The 20,065-nt window shown below is 37.1% G+C and overlaps 1 protein-coding gene across 2 annotated transcripts; it reads right to left on the bottom strand.

The window, feature by feature from the left end:
* Positions 1–35: 35 nt before the first annotated feature.
* On the bottom strand, positions 36–18,374 carry LOC100892256 (caveolin-3). 2 transcript variants are annotated; one of them, XM_030988782.1, is made up of 4 exons: positions 17,646–18,374; positions 4,509–4,643; positions 3,017–3,167; positions 36–1,980 (listed from the first exon to the last, which is right to left on the bottom strand). In XM_030988782.1, exons 1-4 carry the CDS (start codon positions 17,718–17,720, stop codon positions 1,781–1,783), a joined length of 561 nt encoding a protein of 186 aa, XP_030844642.1. In that variant the 5' UTR covers positions 17,721–18,374; the 3' UTR covers positions 36–1,780. The 2 variants fall into 2 exon arrangements, with proteins under 2 accessions (XP_030844642.1, XP_003727004.1); XM_003726956.3 differs by lacking the exon at positions 17,646–18,374 and adding an exon at positions 8,048–8,248.
* Between the last annotated feature and the right edge of the window lie 1,691 nt (positions 18,375–20,065).

Below are 20,065 nucleotides of genomic sequence, written 5' to 3'. Positions count from 1 at the left end.
TCGATAGTGTGACAAAGAACGAAAGGAAAATTCAGTAATTAAAGTAATGTACAATTTATTAAATGATACTTTAACTGATACTTGTGTTTTGAACATAGAATATATATTTTATTATACAATATTATAGAAATTCGTATATACACAGTATAAAATTGTTCTTTTGATTATTCTTTACTTTGCATGAACATGATTGTGACGAATATCAACTGCTCTAATAAATATGTAAATGTCATAAGGAAATTGTGGAGTGACCTTTCTTAAATGGACATTAACGGAAATCAGGATAAGATACTGGGTTCGCATTTTACCCAAAAAATGAATGTTGTTTGCGTCGTAACATAAAAGAGTGGGTCATGTGAAGTGCACAACAGACCGAATGCTCAGAATTCACAAATTTGTCTTAAAACGGATATAAATCTATATAAAGCAAATTCATTCTTAATGAAACATGACTGATATTTGAGATAGGAGTGACATCAGTAACGAAATCGAGTATTTAATATTATATAACAATAATATTACTTCATCACCTTTTGAAGAAAACAAAACACTGATAGATCATGTAAAATAAAGGAAATTATTGATAATGGGATTAATCCTATCTAAGGCTCAGAAGTAATTAGGTTGTTGGAAATTATTGCCACACATTAATTAAATTTCGCGGCGCTGTAGTATCAAGGGTGGGGACGGGATAGATCAGAGCTTATCTATTTAGCTCTTTCAATATTTTACATCTAAGTTTTTAAAGTCATCAAGCTCAGTAGGTTAGTGTTAACACCAAAGTCATATCAATAATTAATTTTATTCCATCATCTCAGCTGGGTGAATAAGGATTTCGAATCTTCCAACAATTTATATCAAGTCTTTATCGTTGCCACTCCCATCTATTGTGTCACGGGATGTAGATAAGACTGCATCATTGTTTCCATTGAGCGAAAGGACGGCCTGCAACGTGCGCTATCAACACAACCACTTCTTTCTTACAACTTATACTTCCTCACCACATTTAATTTGTTCGTGTCCGACTGATTCCTTTTCAACATGACGATAGTGTCCCATTGTGTCATGCTCTTCTCTTCTCTTCTCTATTCTCTCCACATACCATTGCTGGGGATTGTACCCAGATATCAAAAGTCTTGATCCTCGTGTTACTTTCTTTAAACCTGTACGTATGGAGTCCTGAGTCTCTCTGGCATGATTCCAATGTAAGTTTGCAAAACTATTTAAAATGCGATAGCATCATCATCATCATCATCATCATCATTCAAGTTTGCCTTTCTTGGACATGAATTATCGAATGGCCGTTTTGGCGCATGTTCCATTACTTGTTAAACATCAGTCAGGCGCAACGTTTGTGTTTCTTTGACTTACACCATGGACTGGTTTCTTATAACAACTCTTCTCACTGGCATAATTGAAATGACCATCAGTGTACAAGATATTGCCGATATTGGACATCCGTCCACGGAAGGCCTCTTGTAACATGAAATATCCTACGAGCGATTAAAAGTCAAAACCTTACCAGGGCTATCCTATAAGCAAAAGGTCCAAGGAAAGGTCTTGGCCACCTACATGAGATGTGAAAATGTTTGCCTTTCTGGGAATGGTCCTTTGTGGTAGCTCTTCATCCCAGTTAAGATCGAAAGTCACCATCACCTACCAGAGAACTAAACGTTCCTTAGCATCGCAGGTCCTGGAAGACGCCTTGGCACGAACAAGTTGGTTGGTTCTTCCATGGAATCTCTGAACTATTGTTCCCTGGTCCTTCCATCTCGTGCTGCTATACGTGCTGCGGGGAATGCTGCATCTGTACCTTGACATTGCCTAGCAAGATGCTGCAGGATTCCGCGATGGGATTACAGAGAGCCCGGATGCAGGTGGCCCAGAGGCTTCCGACCCAGTTGAGGATGAAGATCCAGACCCGTGAACACGGTACCACCCACCAGATGTGACAGAAGGTCAGCAAGGCTAGCTGAACACCTGCATGGCAAATAGGTATAGAAAGATGGGGAATAAGTGAAAGAGGGAGACCTTGCTAAATAGTTAAACCTATACCTTCTTAGGCCAATAAAGTTTTATCCTGAAGGCAGTGTATGTTACTGACTCGAATTCAGATTTACTTATAGTGACATCTGCTGCTCACAATGTACCGATGTGTCGACAGTCATGCCCCACAATGCATCACCAATTGCATTACCTGTATGTGATGGTGCTGGGGTACAGGAACCAGTAATCTCTCTATGTACGCCTTCACGGAAAGTTGGGACTATTGAAAAAAACTTTACAGCAGCGATAGCGATGTTGGTAAAATGGATGTGCTTCATGGAGAAAATAAAAACAGATGGGGATTAATCTGTATAAGCGAAAGGTTTCAGAGAATCGGCGCTGTAACTATGCCCTTGTGACGCCCATCTATATTCAAGTTTCGCATAAGGTAACTCGCAAAATGACAATTTACATCACTTCCTCCCCGATTTGATTTTATTCTTTAAAACTTCATCGTCACTATGGTGTACTTTTTGGAAAATGATAGTTGGAACGCCGTTGTTGTTGTTGTTGGTATTTTCACCAGCTTTTCGCCAGCTTTTCGCCATTAAAACAGTTAGACTTGTTAATGCCCCATCAGGAAATTAGAAAATCTGAGGATGATTTTTTTTAAAGTCTTCGTTGAACATTTTTGCTAACACGATAATAATGATCCGAGCCCTGCTTCTATGCAGGATGGTCTACCAATGCTCTGAGATGACTTCTGTCACCAGACGAAAGCTAGAGAGAAACTGCCAACATTTACCAATTATTAAAGCCCCACTGCACTACTTATAGCTACTTGCGCCTTCTATATAGCAAACAATGCATAATCGGTAACCATTATTGGTCCCCCATGGTCCCCCTTTTCTCATGTTAATTGAAAGCTTATTTGATGAGATAACCACCTATCAGTGACCATGCAGGGAGGTATAGTCCCTCCTGGACAAACCAGTGCAGTGGGGCTTTAAGGCATTAGAGTTATTCTTACCCCACAGCAGAGCGAGTGGAATGGCCAGAGCAGCTGAGAGTAGTCGATAACACCAGATCTTAGACTGTGTATATACGATGAAGCTGGTTGTCCAGACCGCATCAAAGCTCTGCTGATGATCCGGCTCGGCAAACACTTCCTCAAAACCGATCTGGGGGTGTTTCACAAAACTTGATATCAATAACAAGTTACAAGCTACTGTTACAAGCTACTGAAATCATGGCATCTGATTGGCTAAGAGCAAATTTGTCATAGAAATCTAGCATTTGTTATAGATAATAAGTTTTGTGAAACGGGCCCCTAAATAGAAGGGAGTCGATAGGAGAGAAATGAAAATATTAATGGAGAGATGAGGAGGAGGGAAAGGGGGAGACGGGAGAGAAATGAAAATATTAATGGAGAGATGAGGAGGAGGGAAAGGGGGAGACGGGAGAGAAATGAAAATATTAATGGAGAGATGAGGAGGAGGGAAAGGGGGAGACGGGAGAGAAATAATTCATTTTGTCTCTACATTAAAAATAGAAAACGAAATTACAGTTTAATAGTAAACGGGACGGGACTCATTAATCGTATCAAGACCACTTTCCCCCGGTAAACGACACAGGACAATTTGTCCCACCCCCCCCCCCCCTCCCATCCCGATTAATATACAAATATACACTGCCTTGAGAGGTTCTGGTTAAAACTATGCGCAAGAGGTTACTCCAATAGTACTATTTGCTGAGGGGCGCAGCCCCGAAGCAAATGGTACTTTTGGAGTCACCGAGGCCCATAGTTTAACCAGTACCTCGAATAGAAGGCATGGTATATTTGTTTTATATCCTGCATCAAAAAAAATTATTTAAAAAAAAAAAAAAAAATTAAAAATTTTGAGAAGAAAAAAATTTAGAACAAAAAAAAATGTCAATTTTTATCTAAATAGATTTAAAAAAAATTGTTTTCATTGAATTAAGATTTGAAGAAAAAAAATTGATTCAATTTAAAAAAAAAATTCACATTTTTTTTTCCAACTCCCAAATAGTAAACCAAAATAGTACTCTCATAATAGTACTTTCTAAAAATAGGTCAAATATTTCTGGTCATGTGACAAGCTCTCAACCAATCAAAAGCCAACAAATTTTTGATGCAGGATATAATAACTCTTAATAATTACACCAACTACTCAGAGAGATCTACTGGAGGAGGAGGTGAGATGTTTTGCTCGGTGTGATGTTTTGGGGGGATATGATTTCGGGGATCTCACTGGTCCTCCAAAGGCTCATGAAGGGGGCGGGGTGAACACATTTTCTTTATCCATCCTTCACCTCCTTTCAATATTTTCCCCTCCTTTCGTGATTCTGCAGCCGATTCGGCCGTTTCACTCTCTGAGATTCGCCTACGATACTTCTGAAAGATCTATTCTTCTTAATGTGATTTTTTCTTATCTTTTATTTATCTAAAAATTGAGAATGATCATTCATGTTTGAATTTTGAATTTGAATTTGAATGTTACCCTGACATGTGACGTCATATTGATGGGATCTCTGTTGTCCAGGTTCAAATCTTCAACGTCTTTGACCATGTTTGCTTGGTGAAACTTAGGGCCTCCGTTGGTGTCGCTGTTCTGGTTGTGTTCGTTCATTAGAGGCTGGGAGAGTGAGAGAGAGAGACAGAGAGAGACAGAGACAGGGAGAGAATAAAAGAACATATTTTATCAGCTGGTTGCCTGTAATTCTCTTAGTCATAATTATTTTTGTGTCATTGTTTTAATTAAATGGGGCTGCACAGAAGAGAAACAGGAATACTTCGGATGATGATTGCATCATAATGTTTGTTTCAATGAGGCATGTAGGGGTACCGACAATCAAAATTTGTACATTTCCTGATCGTATTTGATACATTTCAGATGTTCTTAATTGATCTTAAATTCTCTCTTTGTTTTGGTCGACGGGAATTAACGCGCATTATAGGAGAACCCACGTACTCTTACAAATCCAAAGAATCGTGAAATGGATTCCACCAGAATTTCGGATTCTATTCAACTGTGAAACGAAGTGAACTTTTTACATTACCATTACCCAGTTGAGTACTAAGTTCTCTCATTCCCTCATGCTAAATTAAGGATTCCCCCACGTCCCATTTGCTGTGTGTTAAAGAAAGTATCCTCTCGTATTGCCCCCCCCCCGCCCCCTCTCGCATCCTGAAGATGATCAACGCATCCATGTTGCTCCTCGTCTTCAAAGCATATGTTAATTTAAAACTATATTTTATCTCTAGTTTTTATCTAATACAGTTACATGGCAACCACATATTCTTTACTTTCAAAGCAATGCAGGGGGAGGGGGGAAATATTTATACAAAAGTATCAAGTTTTCCTCAGACTTGGATAACAGCCAGCATTATTTATATATATAAAATGGACAATTGTTTGTAGGCATATTTTTTTTACAAATTCTAAAAATATCACAATGATTCGATGAATGAATATAATAGTTTATATTAAGAGAGGAGGTATACAAATAATTTGTCCTCAACCAGGCATTTCCGTTGTTCTAACCAGATCATAAGATGCGAAATGAAATAATTTCGACAATATATATATATATATAATATATAAGTCGGTCATCTAGACAAAGCTATTCAATAGAGGTGAACGTCGTATTTGTCCAAAAGACGGGTCATTGTAATAATACAGATGTATAATCACTGTACTATATTTATGCAAAATAAGACGCTACAACCCCCCCCCCCCCCCCCCCCCCCCACTTTTTGTATTAAATAATTAATCTGTAATTTCTTCTTTTATTTAGTGAAATCAATATTCTGTACAAATATGAAAAAATAAACAATCATGCACAAGGTATAAACATAAATTCCTACAATTCAAAATCACTTCATTATTACATATACTGGATACATTAAAGAATGTCGGATATGTTAAACGTTATAATCATAGCTAACTCAAAACCTCAGCTTACTTCAATTCTACAGTGGATAACTAAAAGGGTTTTTCTTTCTTCATCGAAAGCCCGAGTTTATAATAAGTCCAACACCCTCAACGCAAACACCACTCCCTCCCAAAGCTCCCCGCTTCCCATCCTTCACCGGGCCACCTCCCCCATGAGTATTTGTATTTGCATTTCAACCACCGATTAAGACTGGTTCCCCCCCCCCCCCCCCTCTACCCTTGAAGTTATGCTAAGGACCACGTTACGTTGTCCATAATGGATTAGATTAAGTTTTTAATGTTATGCATCATAATCTAATCCGTTTCAAATATCGTTGATCCGGAAGTGATTAATATCAAACATATTCTTTCGTCTGGCCGCTAACAGTATGACGTAGGTTGCCTTAATACCACCCTGCTCACCCATTCGCTTAATCTAAAATGTATAAATAATTCGAACTGGGTGGTATTGAAGCTAATGTATCTTTATGAAAACTTGTTATCATTCAGCAAGGTTGGATATCCCGATGTAAAGATCAACGGCTTAAAAGGAATTTGGAGGGTGAAATTCATCAATAAAATAGTCTTTTTAATGTGCATAGTATCGTGACGTCATTAGGCAAACCATATTAATGTACATTTTAATATTTTAATTGAAACAGCTCCTCTAAAATTAAAGACGTATAATTTAGGTCAAATGAATTATAGATGTGTTTTTCTTTTTCACTACTACTATATGACGACGTCAACGATTACCATGACATTTTGATAAATGAGTTTAATCCATGCTTGTATAATGCTTTTGTTGAACGCAATATAATTGTTTTCCACCCACAACGTAACGTTACATGTATATCAAATGATCTAACTTGAAAGTTATGTCTGTACGTTGGGCAATGACAACATAAAATCAAATTAGTGGTATAAAATCTAAGATATGCAGCTTTTCAATTTACGAGCAAAAAATGTTGGAAGAATTACATCGACATATCCATGATAACATCGACGGTTCATTTCGAGTCAATATATTTTTTTTAAATACGAATGGACCTCTTCCTGTCAATGTGACTCAAACACAATAAAAATCAAATATTATTTTTTATTTCATAACGGGAGGAGGCAACTCGTCGCCCCATGGGTCAGCCATATCTATCCACCATCTGTAAAAAAAAAAATGGACACATGCCAATCTTTTCTTTTGTAAATACTGACCAAAGAACTTTCACAGAAATCCCTATAATATTTTGATGATAACAAGTCATGATGAGAATGATTTTAGCACAGCAAGCAGAGGAAAGAAGACATAAAGTGACACACAATGAAACACAGCAGAAGCAGGATGATGGTGGTGACGATGATGATGATGATGCGGTAGCAGCTAATCCCAGAAGGGTCCGAAATAAAACAAACTGCAGAGAAGCAAACGATGAAGCCAGGCAGATGAAGCAGCGGAAGAATGTCACAAGTTACATACTTTACTCTTCGTCTGTTTCTCTTCATCTCTATCTCTTCTAGATGTCTCAGGATCTTCGGACAGAGATCGAGAAGACACCGCCTTTTGGAGAGTGCCAAGAAACTTTCCTCCATTTCTCCCCGCATTTCTCCCGGTGGTCACTGCAGACTTCGAGTTGGGCTTACAGTACGCCCATACCTAGAAATAGTGGTAGAGATTCATCAGAAAACCAATTCATGCAAGGGAGGTTATTAGTGGGAGGTAATGTTACAAGGGAAGGATGGTTATGGGTGGGTGAGTCTAAACGGTGTAATTGATATGATACGACCATTCTATTTTCGGATAAAATTCTTCTTACAACCTCAGCAACAGAGACAAAAAGAATTGCAGGACATACAGTAACAAAACATTGGAATGTGACAAATAACAACAAAATGATTTTTAAATTGATGTTAGATGTGTAATTTTGAGCTTTGGTGTGTTTGAAGCCCTTCTCGCACAGTAAGAGATACGGGATGATAGGTCGACTTTTCATCCCTATTAGAATGAAATATGGTAATGCACCATATCAAAACCACCGTTTGAACGTCACATAAGATATAACCAATGACAACATGCATCTATGGATGCACCTCTTTCTGTAGATACCTACCTGGTGGTTTCCGTTCTTGCTAAAATTCATGTATATCTCCATTTTGTCAGGTTCGCGATAAGGTCCTGTGGGCATACAAGTGGATGATCTAAGATCTGCCGTCATAGTCGCAGTAATCCATAGCCTTTACGCACACGTTGCAGAACTCAGGTGCCATTAAACGCACCGGGAAGGTGTCTTCGGCGGAAGCAAAGCAACAAGTAGCATATGACATTCACACAAACACACACTCACTCTCTCTCTCTCCCACCAATACTATGATTGCGTGTATCGGACAGGGCTGCTGTCCAAGAAAAAGTGTCAGCCAAAATGATAATCCAAGCTGCAATGGTCCAAGCTGTGATTAACACTAGGAATAGTTCCTAAGGGGCCACCAGGCCTAGAGATATTATGACACTTTTGATTAGTCACTAATGCCTCGATGATATACCGACGAGCATGAATTAAAGCGGACATATAGGCCTATTTTCGTCAGTACAGCCGTTACCTCTCTTCTACTCGTTCAGCAAAATTAATTTATAGGTCCCTTTGATTTAAAAAAAAAATCAAAACAGCCCCTGCTGCATGGGACAATCGTAGCTCTTAATCATTAAATCACAGTACAAGACGAATCGTAAATGTATAACGGATTTACTATTAGGCCTACGTTATCGTTAAAAAACTAAATTATCCGAGTAAATGTAAATGCTCTCTCTCTCTCTCTCTCTCTCTCTCTCTCTCTCTCTCTCTCCATCTCTATCTCTCTCTATCTATCTCTCTCTCTATCTATCTATCTATATCTCTCTCTCACTGGTTCACTCCATCATTGCCCCTCTCTCATCTCTTGGAATGTTAATACAATATTTCTTAAATATAATTGTAGGCCTTCTTTGTCCTTTAACCTATAACAATGAAAATATTTGCACATGTTCTCCTGACGCAAGAAAGGAAATATATCATAATCAACAATGATAAGATAATAACCTAATTAAAACTCTCTAACCCAATTCGCCCCCACCACCCTCCCCCCGGCCCATAAATCAATCATACTCCAAATGACGAATAGTGACCTGCCGTGGCTCTGAATTTTCAAAGACAATGGATTTGTCTCGTAACCCTATTAATTTTTCTAGGTCACATGGTCACGTCCTTATATAATATCTCATATTGTTCCACTTCGAATCAGACACCTGCCCCCCCCCCCCCTTCCCCGCTCAAAATCTAAATTTGAATGATTTCTCTTGTGAACCACTTTAAGACACAATTTTTATTTAGATCTTGGCGCTTCCTTTTTTCTTCTCCTTTCCCTCCCCTTTTTCTTCATTGTTTCCACCACCTGGTTGGGGGCACGGGGTTCGTGGTCCAATTTCTACGACGTCGGTTGACGACTTGTCGTCTGTGTAAAAAAAACAAGAAAGCTAAACAAAACAAAAACATTGTGACGTCCGTATACAAAATAAAAAAACCATGGTGGAAGCCAATATAGTATGCTTAGCATTTTGAGCGTAGTAGCTCTTGCTGGAATGCTCCCCAGGGAGTGGAGAAAGTGTATACAATGTCTAGCATTTTAGTGTGACCATCCTATGGTGTCACTTCATCTTTTTAAACAAATTGAGGTCATACTTTCAACGTTTGTTTTCCTAACAGGTATACTAGTATATACATAATATAGGCCTAGGTTTTTCATATCTGTATATCATTTGCCTAAGTTCCAGACCAAATTATTATTTTCACTTGGTTCCATGAATACTACCTAGTCTTAGTCTAGATCTGCAGAACAATGGACCACAATATTATGACAACAAATAAATAATTTAGGTATGGAACCAGGCAAGCCCTGCGCACCTGTGAAGGGGGTACTCGGTGGTGAAAATGGGGTCGAAGGATTACCCCTTCTAATCCCAGGTTCAAGGAACACGAATCATTAACTGATACTTGTGAGGTGATACTGATGAACAGGATGACAAATTCACGTCATTTTGACCCACATTTTGTAGGTGTGACGGTAAGGGGAGCTTATATACTTCACCCCTTAAACCAGGCAGAATTTTAGATCCCCTCATAACTTGAGACCCACGAGTCATATTCTATAATTACCCCCCTTTTTTAAAAGGAAAGGCATAAATTAATCATAATTTGTTTTAGAGTTTCACACATGGGTTTCTATACCATTACGAGCCATTAGTGTGTTTTGGTTTATTTTCTCTCATTACTTGAAAGATTGGAGAGAGATATTTCTTCTTTCGGATTTCTTTATCTATTCATAATGCTCTAACCAGTCAGTGATTATGTCTCCGAGTCGAGTTATATGAGCATGACCTTCGAGATATCCTTTTTTGGGGGTGACTTTGCTAAAAAAAAGAAAATGCAACCACCACCATTCCATTATGTACAAAGTATTAGTTACATGTATAAAAGCACTGAATCTCGGTTTATATTCAACTTTCTTTTTTTTTTTTTTTTTAGGTTTTGATTTGTGTATATTCAAATTTTCAACAAAGAAACATGACATAGATGATTAAAATGAACGTCGAATAGATGGTATGTAATTAAAAACTAAGTCTTTAATTGTGCAACTTGAAACTTGACTGCAACTTGTATTTACTTAATATACAAAAGCATCTACCATCAGGTTCTATGAAATCATGCTCATCTTCCAAGATTTAAGTAAAGACTGAAATAAATGGCACATCTTTCTTAACACTAACATGTCTTTTTATAAAGCAATCTCAAGGCAACTGTTTGAAGTAATTCTATTTTGCATATTTCATATAATTTACTTCATGATATAAATTCAAATAGATTTCCCCCCAAATATTTCCATAACAAGAATATTTTACATGAAAACATTTTAATACCCGAGTTGGCTCACAACTAGTACACACAGTGACTCATTCTCTACGGGGAGCAGAATCCTATTCAATTATCGCGGAAATACTAATCAATTATTGGCAATTATCACCGATGTGAAGCTGATGGATTACGGGTACATTAGTTATGTGATTGGAGAATATTAATATACCCTGAAAACTGTTTTGAAATTATCTTTAAAAAATATCCTACGCGGAACTTAATTTGTTTGTGTTGATAACAATGATACAATAACACGCCGCCATCATCATACGGAGGGGAATTTAGACCCGACTTATGATTTACTAAGAAAAGAAAATAGCTGAAAAAATATTATTGAAATGCACCAAACGGACACTCTAATGTGTGACATGGCATAATTTAACATTCGGGGGGCAACACGACGTATAGTATGATTGAAAGTGCTTTATCAGAGTTTACAGACCGAATAGTAGTGGAACGAAAATAGCATCTGAAAATCCGAAAATAGTATTTCAATAGGCTAGCACATACGCCAAATGTAATTATCATTGTGTTAATCAATGATATCCGAGGGACGTGATAGTAGGGATGTTCTTCCAAGTTATCATCTGTAGCAAAAGCAGTGTTTTTGTTTTTAATTGAACGGAACTTTGTATTGTGTACTTAAGATATGCCATTTTTGGTTTTAAAAGGGGCACGGATGTTTGATTCGACCTTAGATACGTCACTGTATAATTATGCCTTATGCATTTCACGCAAAACAAAAAGACTAGAATTGCAGGCAGTGTCAGCCAATGACTTTGCGATAAGCATAAAATATTGTTTATTCCAGTCAATGACAAACAATTTTCAAGAAAACTTTTTGCACATTTAAAACATATAAAAAGAAAATCGACAGAGACACAGAGATACAGAGAAACAGAGAGAAAGGGAGAGATAGAGAGAGAAAGAAAGAGAGAGAGAGAGAGAGAGAGAGAGAGAGAGGGAGAGAGAGAGAGAGAATGGTGGAGGAGGGAACGCCCCCCCCCCCCAGGATCGGAGTGTGATTATGTGAGCTTGTAACCTGTCATGGAAACGATGTGCAATAAAAACACCCTTTTAACTCAGTGGGCGGGTTGGAAGCTTAAGGCAAAGTTAAGATGATGGTGATCAAGAAAATCTTCTTCATTAGTATGAAAAAAAACTTTAAAGAAAATATCATGATGTAATTCGGTCAAGACGTCATACACATTCATCCGCTCTATTTTAATTCGTGCTTATCCGATACCGGGAAGTATGAGCTCAATCAGCTTATACAAGCCTCAAATTCGGTTATTCAGTGCTAAATTGGTCACAAGTTATGATAATCATCTAAGTTTGAGGCAGATACTAATCATCTTGATGTTTTAGTAAAATATAGTTGAAAGGGTGAAGAGATTCAATACACACCCATCACACTCACTGTGCTTGTACAATATTAAACCGGCTTTAAAGGTACAAGTCAAGGGCGTCAACCGGTTCTTAAAAGTGGGTAACATTTTGCGAGGGTGTGGGATGGGGGCTTCTCCGTCCCATGGTAATGATTATATAAATTTGGTGTGTCCAAAATACGCACTTAAAGTGACTCGGTAACATTGCCTCAGATTCTGAAACAAAATCCTGGATTTAGCTCATGCTGCAATCATAATTATAAACCTTTAGGTCAGTCAGGAATCTCATGACTTTTACAAGCCGATCGCCTGTCTGATTATCAAGATTGGAAATCAAAATTTCATTTATCGAAGCGCAATTCGTTAAGGGCTTCAATATTACACCATATCACAGACGCTGATAACACGTAGGGCCATGCATCTCAGATTTAACATTGTTAAACGATGCCTTTAAATGGAATGTCTATTTCTGCCCCAACAGAAAAGGGGGTGAGCAAATGCTAAGATGTCCCCCCCCCCCCCTCCTCTCCGTCCCCGTCCTTACTTGGTTTACTTGGTCTCGTATTTTACGGGCATTAAAATTGTTGGATTATTATCAGTTTGAATATAAATGTAAGAAAAAATGTTCCTGCAAGTTATAAGGAAATATATCACGTTTAAAGAGGCAACATTGAGATTTCTTTCAAAAAGAAAAATTTGAACTTTATTTATACTCCAGTATAAACAACGCTTAAATCGTAGTTATCACTAATATCATAACTTCAAGAACAACCTAACCTAATTATCTTTTGATCTGATATTTCACGAGTTAGTCATATACTTTCAAAAGTAAATCTGAATAACAATGGTTAGATCAGAAGGGGGCTTGAAACTTGTTGGATCGGCTCCAAGCATATAACAAAGTATAGTCAAGGCTAGTCTGCAATCACAAATTATCATTCTCATTTGAAACTTAAACACCATTCATAAAGTCTTGAGCAGAGCCTAGCTCAGTCAGTCACTAGCTGTGACAGTTTTAATAAACCATAGCCTATGAAGGAGGCTGTGGCTGCAGTCAGCATAGTCTCATAGTGCAGACACTGTAATGCACGAATGACAAGGGTCTGTTACTGCAAACTAGGCTAAACTGATATTTCCTTCAAGGATAATCAATGATAATCTCGAGCAAGTCAAACAGCGTTATCCATGGATTGGATAATCCTATGGATACGATTTTAGGGGGATGATGGGGGCGGATAGGGGCAGACCCCAATGTCCTTGCTCTGATCTCATGTATCAACAAAAAATAGGCCCCTGAGTTCCTAACTATAGATTTTTAATTTTGTTTTTCTTCCTCGAGATGTCGCCAAAAAGCAATCCGCATGATTAAGTCGAATAATGAAAGCTTAATCGGTCATGGTTTTTACTAATCCTTCATGGAGGGGAGGGAGAAATATATTAAAGAGAACTTGGGGATAATCTTAATCAGAACCTTGAGATCTGTCTTGACTTCTCACAAGGACTGCTCTATTAAATCGCAATTATTCAAGATTAAGATTTATTTGATGATAAAGATAATCAAAATCAATCAAATTTCCCCTTTCTAATTTGCTTTTTTTCTCCCGTTGTCTTTGATTATTACCCTATAGTCAATGGTAACGTCTTTTTTGTGTGTTTTGTATCTTTCCCTGACCACGCGCCACAGTCATTTAACTTCCTGTAATGATATAACGCTTTATATTATATTCATCATTATCATTATCATTTATCATAATCATTATCATTTTTGTCAGAATACAAAAATAGTTTTAAAAAAGATTACACGTTTTAAAGAAAAAATACAAATGAGTTATATTGAAAGGTAGAAAAGAACAAATTTAGAAATGAATAAATTATGACCTTTTAGTATGCTCCCCAAGCTGCTTAGAGGGGTCAAAACAGATCAGCTATACCCTTAACACCATACTTCATGACGTAATCATATTAACTGTTTTTTAATTTATCACCAAATTGATACAAAAATGGCATATATAGTCTTAATTTGCATATGATTCTAATACTGATAGCAGATGAAAATAAGCAAAACTTATGTTATACATTGTATGTAGACGTTTAATTATTGAAAATGACTAGTTGATCTATAAATCAAAACTCGCTATCAAAATCATTAATTCATAATAATCATGTAGGATTCGTATGAGTTTATTGACAGGTGCACATTGTATGTTAAATAGTATTGAAACTTAAACGAGCAAATTCATCGGTGTCATTGTGGTCTGTTAGTCTGCTGTATGTTATATAATGTGACATTTAATATTAAGAAACCACATTCATAGCATCTGCTCTATTCGAGGTAATTAAAACGGAAATGTCTAATTATATGATGTCTGTCGCTTATTACAGTTTGTGCTTATATAATACAATAAAAATGATGATGATGATGAATATGATGATTATAATAATAATAATAATGATAATAATAGTAGTATCAATACAAATTAAAATTATAATGATAGTAACGATGATGATGATAATAATAATTATAATAATAATAAATATTATTACTATTTTAATAGCAGTAATAGGCCTAATAGTAGTATTAAAAATCATAATAATAATAAAACTAATAGTATTTTGTAGTTCCTTTTGAGGTCACCTATTCGTTAATTTAATTACTAATTATTCTTAAGCATCATTTGAGGGGTCCACAATTGTACAATCATTGCTTTTTAGTGGCCCCCTCTTTTTCCAATATTTATTCCTAAATAATTGTGTTGTAAATTATTATAATTGATTGTAAATTCTTGTTGGAAACAGAAATAAATTGAATTGAAAAAATGAATTGAATAATAATAATAATTTGTTTAAATATTACTACAACTACTACTACTACTGCTACTAAAAATAATAATAATAATAATAATGGTGGTGATGATGATGATGATAGCTGATGATGATGATGATGATGATGATGATGATGATGATGATGTTGAGGAAGAAGAAGGTGATAATAATTTATATATGATTAGATTGACGGCATTCCATCCTGAAAATATTACATGTACATTGCGAATCCTCCCTAAGGCACTTCACCGTGTTGGCTGATACACGAATCGTAAGGGTGGTGAGAAATATGAACACATATCATTTTGTGTGATCAATACAGGCTAGTTAACAGGTGTTCCTTTCTAATTTTGGAACAATGGAAGGGAAATACAAGTTAAGTTCAAGATACTTGTCTGTCAGAATGTACAGGACTATACTAATTTACAGTGACAGACGTATTACATAACATCTTACATAATGAAACATAACTGTAGTTTTATAGTGTCTTATAAAACGCTTAAGCATAGGGAAAACCCGAGTCTATCACGATTTTTTTTTTCTCAACATAATTTGATTTTAAAAGTATATAAATACACGTAGAGAGAGAGAGAGAGAGAGAGAAAGAGAAAGAGAGAGGGAGAGAGAGAAAAAGACACAGAGAGAAAGAGAGAAAGTGAGAGTGAGAGAGGGGGAATAGAGAGAGGGGGAGAGAGATAGAGTGGAAACTGGAAAGAGAGAGGGGAAGGAGGGAAGAAAGGGAAGAAAGGGGAAAGAGAGACTGTGGAAAGAGAGAGGGAAGGGAGAGAGAGTGAGAGAGAAAGAGAGAGAGAGAGAGAGAGAGAGAAGAGAGAGAGAGAGAAAAAAAAAGAGAAGAAAGAGGGGAAGAGGGGGCGCGGGTTCTAAATGGTTGCGCATGACTGTATCAGGTTTAGTGTTTATCTTATACAGGTGTATCCGTTTGTTACAGCATGACGTCACACTTGGCAGCATATCTTCAGATTAACATGATTCAAGGAGCTTAATCATTTTTAATCTTTGTGTCAATCACGTAAAACTTCCCAAAATAATTGTAACATGTCGTATCCAACTATTATAACCTTTTTCCAAGTTTCAGTTTGCGCCGTCTAGCTCTGTGCAATATTAGTATACTACCATGGCCTGTGTATTCATAAAACCAATGATTTCGTGTGCTTTTTACAATGTAAAACGTAAATTGTGAAACAATTCTTTACACTAACTAATCTCTAAAATACCTGGGCCCTGTCTTATTTGTTCAATTTCAATTTCAATTTATTTACGTTTCCAACAAAATATTACAAATCAATTATAAACGTTTACAACAAATTTATGTAGAAATACATATTGGAAATAGAGGGGTTCACTAAAAAGCAGTTGACCCCCCAAATGATACTTAGGAATAATAAGTAATTAAATGAACAAGTCCGTAAAGAGTTGCGATTGATACAAATCAATCGCAGTTCCCTTAACCAATCGCAAGTTTGCACTTTCCTATCTCCTTTGTACATACATTTGACCAATCAGAGGCCTGGAAAATGGTCGGTGACAATACAATTGTCGGTGAAAATGATATTAGTCGGTGAAAACAACCGACTAATTGTTTCATGACGCCCCCCCCCCTGATCTTTAATTCCCAGGAGGTGGGACCGTAATGTTCGTTATCATGGACTACACTGAACTGGACGTTTGTTGTCTCATAATAATCCGGACGTCTTCCCGGGTCATTGCTAGGTAGGTCATTGTAAACGTGCCTGGGGGACAGTTGCCGTCATTATGAAACAACTGCCAAGTTACTGTGCAATTATCGACATCGTAAAATTAATTTGTTTTATTTTCCGCTCAGGATTAATGACAAATAGTCGCTCATCTTCTGGACTGTTTCTTCCGCAAATAAGGAGATAAACAGTAGGAGGACTATGGTATAGTGAAAGCAAGTTGTGAGAGGTCCAGGGTTTGATATTGCTTTGCACTCAGTACCATTATCAGAAAAATATAGATACAGGAAACTATTTGAAGCATATAACATGTATAACAAGAATCATTGCTTTCAAGTCATACAAGACAACGGTAGGTAGAGCTATAATGAATTATTCAATTCATTTGTTTTATTTATTAAATTCGTTTTTTTTAAATAAATAATTCAATTCATTTTTCTTCTTCAATTCAATTCGTTAAAAAAATGTACTTTTGCATATAACATATTATTATATATATAATATGGATCTTGTAATACGAAAAATGAAAAAGTCGATTCAGAATGTAAATCATTTAGGACGGCATGTCCCAACAACATTAATGGTGTTATGTTATCTAGAAATATCGTGCCACAATAATATAGATGCATGGGTGTACGAATTGAATTAGGGTGACTGAGGTGTCTAGGACTACATCACCCATGACCTTCGTGAGGAAATCATGCAACAAACGCATGCAAAAACAAGGAAGACATACAAAGAATACAGAGGATCAAACAAGTTTCTCATTACAAACCAGTTCATTATAATCATGGAGTCTGCACTTCGCAAGGCATTAATGAAGCCAAAATGGTAACTTACCACTCCTCCCGTCTCCGAGTGCGCCATGTTGTTGTCAATGTCACCGGCAGGGGTTGCATAGATATCCATATCCATACCACTCGTTATATTGTTCTCTCATACATGCAATATTACGGCTCCAAGAGTCAGCCAGGGAAACAAGGGTAATCGTTGCCCCCTCACCCGAATTCACCTATTGGGGGTCGCACTTCCGAAAAAGTGTTGTCCATTAATCTCAAGGGATTTTGATGAATAATCGATGCTGTCATTCAAGCGGTATACCTTCGAAGTTCAATGCAGGCCTCACAAGAATAAAATATAGGCCTACATTTGGATTTCCTTGGAAGTGTCTCTTGTTTTTAGTATAGGACTGGATTTGCTTCGCTCATCCTCTCTGCGTTTTCGATTTATTTTCTCTAAGTTGAGATGGGTAATGTTTCACTGTGCTCTTATTCTGATGAACGGTGATAGTTGCTTCAGGATGGCATCTCAATTAAGATGTGGTCAGATGGCTATCCGATTTTTACGTAATCCTGTCTCCCTCTGGGTTCTCCTTCTAAAAGAAGACACTGTCTTCCGACTATATCCTTGATGTCATCCTTGATGTCACTCGTTAAAAATCATGAACGAGATAGCTCATACTGTCACCCAGCTTGTGAAGGGGTTTTTCACTTTCATATCATTTTCCAATGATGATGATCGTCACTCATTTTCTCTCAAGATTAACAACTGCAGGTTCAAAGCAATACGCGGAGAGCCTCCTGCTTGACAGATGCGAAACAACATCAACAACTACAGTCAGTTCGATCAAGACCCAGTTTTAGATTCACCCTCGTTATGAATAACCCCGTCAATGCCGCCCGCGGAAACTCAAACTCCTTGGAAACAGGAAGGGGTACATACACGTCAGACCTTAGGCAACCATGGCTCACAGACAAGACCCCTTATATTTGGGATTTTTAAAGGCGAATCAAAGTGAATGGTTATTAATTTAAAGTACTCCTTTTAGAAATAAACGGATCGTATATAAGCCATTAAACCCGGTACCTCAATCAGCACGAGTTGATTAGCTAGAATAAGACACAGATTAACCAGCATGTCATGGTGTGGTTGACCAGTCACTATTTGGCAAACATCCTGTCCATTTGAAAGAGATTGGTCAAGTTGGACGAGAGCCTACTTCGGATATGAAAATATTGATGAGCAACACACATAAATGTATTACGGGAAGAAGAAGGCCTTCATTGCTCATAAAAGAGGCCCTGGATACTGAAGCATGTTATATTCCACTAATTCAACCCTAAGTTGACAATAATTCGTCCTTGTTTTCACGAAGTGAGGAAAATCGTAACGCAAAATGAATGCAATTTTTTTTCACTACCGTCACTTCGTGAAAACAGCGACGAATTATTGCATAAATACAAGCGCAATATACTATATATAAATGTTGTCAATGATAGTCACCGGCATCATGACATATTACAGTGCATATAGTTTCTTAGGTTTAGATTATTGAATAACTGAACAAAAAAATAGTGCAATAAAGAAAGGTGTTATATTTGACATTTCCTCCTTCTTTTAGCAGTAACCGACTTTCCCGAACACTATTTTAGTTTTACTCATGTATTTATAAATCTAGTCAGGGTGGTTAGGTGATTCTGGTTATAGTTGTTATACAGCTGTATTGTGAACCTCGATTTCTCGGGGGAAATGCCAGCCAGGAATTTCCTCCATGCTTCGGCTTATTTTTAGACTGAACATATATATATATTAAAGACTTCTTGAGACATTATCCATGCTTGTCAAATAGGTTCTTCAAATATTTTGAAACCAGTGTAGAAATTATCATTCATTTCGGTTAGATTATATTTACAGTATATCTGTTGTGGGGCAGTGCCTGACTATCATCAAAGGTCTTTTAAATTTATGACACCCCCCCCCCCCTTTTTTTTTTTAACCCAAAAGGAAAATGCTTTCACATTGTTTAGAAGCGTTATAAATCTCGGAAAAGAGAAATACAAAAGAAAAAAGAATATCGAAAAGGATGAATGTTTCCCCAATTGGGGTTGGGGTGGGAGACATTTTTAAAATCATCTCGATGTCACTTGCATTGCTCTCCAGATCATTAGAGACTTCGGGAATCTTCTGGAGACTTCGGAGCATCTTCGGTACGTCTTTCTTGTGGGGATGGGCAGCTCAGTGCTCAATCAGAGAGGAGAGTTTTAAAAACGTGGATAAAGAGAATAAACTTAAATATCTTCATCGCTTTTTCGTCGGAAATGAAGGACCCGAGTATGATTAGTGTGTACCACCCAAGTTTTTAAGCAACCCCGTTCAGCTTACCTCCATAAGCATGACTCATCATATCTCATACTTCCTGCCAAGTTGCTATCCTGCAGGCTCAAGAACAAACCTTGGTTGCATGGACATAGTCAAGGGAA

Source organism: Strongylocentrotus purpuratus, unplaced genomic scaffold (assembly GCF_000002235.5).
Source record: "Strongylocentrotus purpuratus isolate Spur 01 unplaced genomic scaffold, Spur_5.0 spur5_contig_840, whole genome shotgun sequence".
Taxonomy (NCBI): domain Eukaryota; kingdom Metazoa; phylum Echinodermata; class Echinoidea; order Camarodonta; family Strongylocentrotidae; genus Strongylocentrotus; species Strongylocentrotus purpuratus.
The sequence above is the reverse complement of the archived record's forward strand: the minus strand, read 5'-3'. Positions and strand labels throughout refer to the sequence as shown.